The sequence below is a fragment of the Squalius cephalus genome (genome assembly GCF_949319135.1).
Source record: "Squalius cephalus genome assembly, chromosome: 1".
NCBI classification, from domain to species: domain Eukaryota; kingdom Metazoa; phylum Chordata; class Actinopteri; order Cypriniformes; family Leuciscidae; genus Squalius; species Squalius cephalus.
Window position 1 is genome coordinate 13,344,093 of NC_137122.1, and position 6,430 is coordinate 13,350,522.

The 6,430-nt window shown below is 37.3% G+C and overlaps 2 protein-coding genes across 2 annotated transcripts; one reads left to right on the forward strand and one right to left on the reverse strand.

The window, feature by feature from the left end:
- Nucleotides 1–396: 396 nt before the first annotated feature.
- On the forward strand, nt 397–3,209 carry LOC307165978 (uncharacterized protein; the record flags this gene model as incomplete). Its single annotated transcript, XM_079884062.1, has 3 exons — nt 397–429; nt 1,567–2,530; nt 3,160–3,209. The coding sequence occupies 3 exons, from the start codon at nt 397–399 to the stop codon at nt 3,207–3,209; spliced, it is 1,047 nt and encodes a 348-aa protein (XP_079740188.1).
- LOC307155085 (uncharacterized protein) lies at nt 3,144–6,185 on the reverse strand. The gene is made up of 5 exons (XM_079865442.1): nt 6,032–6,185; nt 5,710–5,858; nt 5,301–5,345; nt 4,825–4,857; nt 3,144–4,306 (listed from the first exon to the last, which is right to left on the reverse strand). Exons 1-5 carry the CDS (start codon nt 6,173–6,175, stop codon nt 4,027–4,029), a joined length of 651 nt encoding a protein of 216 aa, XP_079721568.1. The 5' UTR covers nt 6,176–6,185; the 3' UTR covers nt 3,144–4,026.
- Between the last annotated feature and the right edge of the window lie 245 nt (nt 6,186–6,430).

Genomic DNA, 6,430 nt, shown 5'->3' on the forward strand with positions numbered 1-6,430 from the left:
TTGTATTTACAACACGAGACACTAAACCCGCTAGTTTTAAATAGCCAGTAGACAACGGCCAACCTGTTTTAAAAGTATTTGCTTCAAAAAAAGAGTATAGCCTAAACTTAAAAAAAAGAAATGGATGAATCGTGGTCAGTGGACGAGGTGCAGACCTTCCTCTCGTCAGTTGCCGAGGAGTGGATGGGGAAACACGGAATGAAAAATTCCGAAAAAAAAATATTGTCGAACGGGCTAGTAAAATTATGCTGAAAGTATGTACCGATTGTATATGTGATGACAATATTAGCCAATTCAAAAACAGTTAACTGTAGTATTTGATGTATGTGATACCTGTGGTTTACAGTGAAGAGAAACGAAGCAGGCTGTAGTGTTAGGGCCCGGTCCTTTCGCTCGATGCGAAAGAACGAGGTACCTTACACCATGAAGGTATTCTGTATTTTTGTTTGCAATGTTCTGCGACCTCCATGTTCAGGATGGTTCATATGAAGTTCAAGGTTTTAGTTCGTTTTTTGCAATGTTCTGCAACCTCCATGTTCAGGATGGTTCATATGAAGTTCAAGGTTTTAAGTTTGTTTTTTCAACCTTTTTGTGTTGGTTCATAACGTTACTAAATACCAGGTGTTTCGGGTATAACGAGTCATAACAGAGTGTACAGGTGATATGAATATAGGTTATTTATATGGATAAGTGGTTGTTCCAATTTAAGTACATTTGTTTATACAAGTTAGTGGGAAAAAAAACAGGTTAAGCTTAAACCTGCTAACGTTATCATGTTCCAAAACATAAACTATCAGCTTAAAGGAATAGTTCACTTTTAAATTGAAAATTCTGTCATCATATACTCACCCTCATGTTGTTTCAAACCTGTATGAATTTCTTTCTTCTGCTGAACAGAAAGGAAGATATTTAGAAGAATATCAGTAACCAGACAGTTTCTGGTCTCATTGACTTCCATAGTAGGAAAAAAATATACTGAGACCAGAAACTGTCTGGTTACTGATATTCTTCTAAATATCTTCCTTTCTGTTCAGCAGAAGAAAGAAATTCATACAGGTTTGAAACAACATGAGGGTGAGTATATGATGACAGAATTTTCAATTTAAAAGTGAACTATTCCTTTAACCATTACCCACACCCCACCACACACACTTATTATTTTTATTTATATAAATGCATGTACTTGTATACATTTAAACAAACACATCCAGTATAATTTAATGTATTTATAAACCATTTCCAGGGATGTAAACAATAGCAACAGGCTGACATTTCCTGTTTTACTATTTTAATTTCTCCATTAAAATTATAAAAAGTTCCACATTTGGATAATAGCATTATGACAGTCGTGTTAATGTTGGTTAGAACTGAAGTGTCTTCAACTTTGTTTGAAAAACAAACAGGAAATGTTCATGGGTTAGTAGTGAAGTCAGAATTGTATTACTAGCCTACGTTATTACTCTGAAAAACACTGGTATTTGGCAAGTCCTGAAATGTTTCAAGAATCCACCCCTTCAGTGCTAATACTGACTTTTACTAACAATGTTTTTTGCTGTTTTTTTGCAGGTGGATCTGTCTTCAGAAAGCCCATATATCCAAGACACCCACTGCACTTGTAAAGCAGGATTGGGGCACTGCAACCACTTACTGGGGCTACTGTACACACTGGCTCACTACCTAAAAATGGGGCACAAATCTGTACCGCCCAGAGCAAGTAAAACCTCTTTGCCTCAAACATGGCATGTGCCATCAAGAACATTAGGACTGAAGCCAAAGTCAATCAGCAGAGTATCAATTTCTAAAATAAAACCACCAAATGCAAATCCCAAAAGAGTTAACCGAACGAGTGCTGGAATTCTCCCAAATGTTTATTGCCCAGTCCCTCTTCCATTGCCCTGTGGTGAATTTGAAGATAAATTGAGGGAAAACCTAAAAACATTAGGAAGCAGAAGCCACATGTTAAAATTATTAACAGCTGGAAAGCAACAGAAAGAACTGGTCTCCACAGAGTTTGGTGAGCTACCTTTCGGGTCTGTTTTAACCTACCAGTTACCCCAGAAGACAGTGTCCTTTGAAGAGCACCCTACACTGCCTCTGCCTCCACAACCATGCTCCTACACAACTGTTTTAAACCAGAGAGAACATGATTTCTATGGAGGTTTGATCATTACACCAGAGGAATCACTACACCTGGAAAGTGGAACGAGGGACCAAAGCAGCACCACTTGGCATCGACTACGTGCAGAGAGGATTACATCAACATCTTTCAAGCAAGTCTGTTGTAGAGTTAAAGACTTTGAAAAGCTAGCTGCTAACATGCTTGCTAAAAAAACAGTTCAAACAAATGCAATGAAAAGAGGCATACAACTTGAACCTGTTGCTGCTGCAGATTATGAAGCACACACTGGAAACAAAGTGTTCCCTTGTGGCTTAATAATTAATCATCATGCCCCACATCTAGGAGCCTCTCCTGACAGGAAAGTAGTTGACGTGGCAGCGGATCCAGTCCACGGACTTCTTGAAATAAAATGCAAGAAATATATATATATATATTTTTTTTATGTACATAATTTTTAATCTTTTACTTATCCGCTTTACAGTGTAAATGTGATCAAACAGTCAAGTAAAATGCAGAAATGTTCTTTGTTTTAAAATATATATTGTTGTACTTGTCAAATACTCACCTTGTCATTAACTTCTGTCTGAAACAATATTTTTAAATGTTCACGATTTTTAATCTTTTACTTATCCACTTTACAGTGTAAATGTGATCAAACAAATCAAACAGTCAAGTTTAATGCAGAAATGTTCTTTGTTTTAAAATATATATTGTTGTATTCTTTGTCAAATACTCACCTTATGTCATTAACTTCTGTCTGTGAAACTATTTTTAAATGTACATGATTTTTCATCTTTTACTTATCCACTTTACAGTGTAAATGTGATCAAACAAATCAAACAGTCAAGTTTAATGCAGAAATGTTCTTTATTGTTTTAAAATATTTATATTTTCAATTGTAATATTCTCTCATATGTTTTTATATAATTATTTTAAATGCAAAATGTAAAAATGTTAATAGACAAATGTCTTTACAAAGAAAGATAAATTAAAAGGTAAACATACTCAGTAAAAATGTGTATTCTTATGTCCACTTATAGGGATAGTTACAGGAAATTCACCTAAATCCATGTGTACTATGTCTGTGTGACCTTTAAATGTTCACTCAAAAAACTTTGTTCACTCAAAACAGTGGACCATGGAAATTTGTGAGTATAGCACACACTGTCCAGAGCTGATTTACAGAACCAGCCAATGACAGAGGAATCACACGATCGAAAATGTGAAATTCCTTAATTCGTCGAATGGCCCGTTCAATGTGGATTCTCAAACGAGCTATGTTTTGTGTGCGTGCAAGTTCCTCATTGTTGAACTGCCCACTTGGGCCAAGAAACGGTGGGATAACTAGTGTGGCATGAATTTCATCCAGTAGGTCTTTAATTAAAAACCCTTTGTCCACCATCACTGCATCGCCCTCTTGAAGAAGATCTAGAATGCCAGATGATTTGGTTATCTCTTTATCAGAAATGCATCCTGTGTAAAGACTGCTTACAAAAGTCATGCTTCCATCAGGTGAAATTCCAACCAGAGACTTGAGTGTGTGAGTGCCTTTGTAGTGTGAATAAGTTTCGGAGTTCAGTACCTTTGAGCTGGCTGTTTGGACTCGAATTTCAGTACAGTCTAAGATGACTCTGGTTTTGGGGTAGAGAGTCTTAAAATGATCTGGCATTAGCTCATCAACTGCAGCTCTACTTGGCCATATTGGCAGACTCCCCAACATAAAATACAAATAATTTGCCCATGTAACACAGGTTCGACTAACTGTACTTTGTGAAACATTGAAACGCACAGCTAGATCTTGTTCAAGAAGGCCCTGTCTAATGCGGCAAAGAAACATGAAAAACTGATTAAACAGTGAGAGATGTTGTGCTTGGAATCCAAGTCTCAGTGTATGTTGGTTGGTTGCACTAATTCTTTGCGCTTGAGCCCATGAGGCCATGCTCTCTGCTGTGGGCTGTAGAGCCAAAAAAACCAGCTTCTAAAGTGTCATAGTCGGGGAATCCTGTGTAAAACTGGACGAGTTTTTGATTACGTTTGAAATGTTGTATACCAAACTGTTGGTTTTTGAGCATTTCATTCTCAGCAGATAGACGAGAAATTTCCTCCCGTGCCGCCACAAGTTGCTCCTCAGAAGTCATGGGCTCCACAGAGTAGTCATGATCGGGGTGAGGCATCTCTGTAGCATGACTGTAGATTCAGAGAGATGAAAGTTAAATCTAATCATCTAGACCAGTGGTTCTCAATCCTGGTCCTGGGGACCCACAGCTCTGCACAGTTTGTCTCCCTTATTTAACACACCTGATTCAGATCATTTCGTTAGGAAAGAGCTCTATGAACTGAACTGGGAGTGTCAGATAAAGGAGACATATAAAATGTGCAGAGCTGTGGGTCCCCAGGACCAGGATTGAGAACCACTGATCTAGACCAGTGGTTCCCAAACCTGCCCTGGAGTACCCTCCAACACAGCACGTTTTCTTTGTCTCCCACCTAATCAAACACACCTGATTCAACTCATCAGCTCATTATGAGCTGATGAGTTGAATCAGGCGTGTTTGATTAGGGAGACAAAAAAAAAAAAAAGTGTAGTGGTGGGGGGTACTCCAGGGCAGGTTTGGGAACCACTGGTCTAGACTATATATGTCCAGTTTATTGTTCACTTGATGCATTTATTACACATTAATTTTCTTGGATAAATTTGTGCTCACCATTCTTCATTGCTTGGTCCATCATTAGAAGAACTGCAGAGAATAGAAGAGAACATTAAGACCCATACATATAATGGCCTGGTTTCACAGACAGGGTTTAGATTAGCCTATACCAGGATTTGGCCTTAGTTCAGTTAGGACATATCTTTTTATAAAAAAAAAGTATATTTTATAAACATGTCTTAAAAAAAAACAGCAGTAATTGCTGTGCATATTGAGACAAAACAATGGCACTGACATATTTTAAGAGATACTTTCATTTAAAAGAGTTAAAAACACATTTTAGTTTGAGACTAGGTTTAAGCATTGTCAGTGAAACCGGGGGGGAAAACAATACTACATATGAATTAATTGTTTGTCTTTATTTGAAATATACTGTTTACATATCACATTTACTGACAGAAATGCATTTACATGTTCATTTAAAACCACTTAGTTTAAACAGTATTCAACTCATTTTCCCCATTTCTGCTCACCTTTCATCTTCCTCACGTTCTTCCTCTAAATTACATCTTCCTTGTCTAGAGCCGAACAGAAACAGAAGCAGGATTAATTCCTAAAAAAATAATAACATCATCCTGTACATGATTATGAGATGTCAAACAGGGTTTTACCTCTGACAATGTGTGCACAATAAGCTATCACATTAATTATAAATTATGAACCAGCAATACGACCTTAACCCTGCTTGAAACTGTTGTAAATATTGGATTACAGACCTAAACTTGGTCCTATGTTTATGGTAAAATGTGTATCTTAATTCAATAAAAGGTATGAACGTTGAACGGCATTGACGATTGTAGCTTGTTTGTAGCTCTTGTCACAAATTATTAAACAACTTTTTCTATATAATATCTTTTGTAAAACATATTTAACGTTACTTACGATCGCATGGAAGTCCTTTCACATGACTGTCGAGCCCAGGTAAACACTGACGGGACTGAACCTTCTTTTAGCTTCCTGATCCCAGTCAATGTTCTTGAAAAACTTTCCGGAGAAAAGTGTTTGGAACACACTCTTGTGTTCTTTGTAATCTATACGAATAGGACATATTAGCACTTAGTTGTTGTTGTAAAATATCATGATGTAACAACTAGCAATTTATTAGTTTAAAGGAAGGTAAACTTGCTTAAAACATAGAAATTAGCGCTTAGCCAACAGGCTAATATCTAGAACTGATATTATATAAACAATGCAGTACTCTTACCTGAAAATTAGGTCCAATGTCGCGTCTAATTTTAACAATCCATGTTTTGCGAAGTTCTTTGTCCTGTGGAAATTTGTGAAATGATGTATTTTCTTTATTTTGACGGCTGAATGACCGGCATCCCGGTACACAACAGTACGCCATATGAACGCTCTATCCCTCACAGCCTCGTTCTGGAATCAAAATGGCGGCAGGCTGAATAAGGCGTATAGAACAAATGTCCGGCTAATATCGAATCTGAAACGAACTTTACCGCGCTCAACCAGCGGGAGTGCATTTCACGAATTAGTAATCGCTGACGTTCAGCGGGGAGGGAGGAAAGTCTGCGTGAACCCGCGTAGATGCAGTTTATGCAGTAAAGACTGTAAAGAGTTTGATAACTTTATTAAATTTCTGTGT

Bases quoted from the DNA above. Each gene is read 5' to 3' on its own strand.
- LOC307155085 (XM_079865442.1), bottom strand. From the start codon at position 6,175: ATGGCGTACTGTTGTGTACCGGGATGCCGGTCATTCAGCCGTCAAAAT. The intron at 5,859-6,031 runs GTAAGAGTACTG...CTATTCGTATAG, and splicing joins ACATTGGACCTAATTTTCAG to ATTACAAAGAACACAAGAGT. The intron at 4,858-5,300 runs GTGAGCAGAAAT...TATTCTCTGCAG, and splicing joins GAACGTGAGGAAGATGAAAG to TTCTTCTAATGATGGACCAA.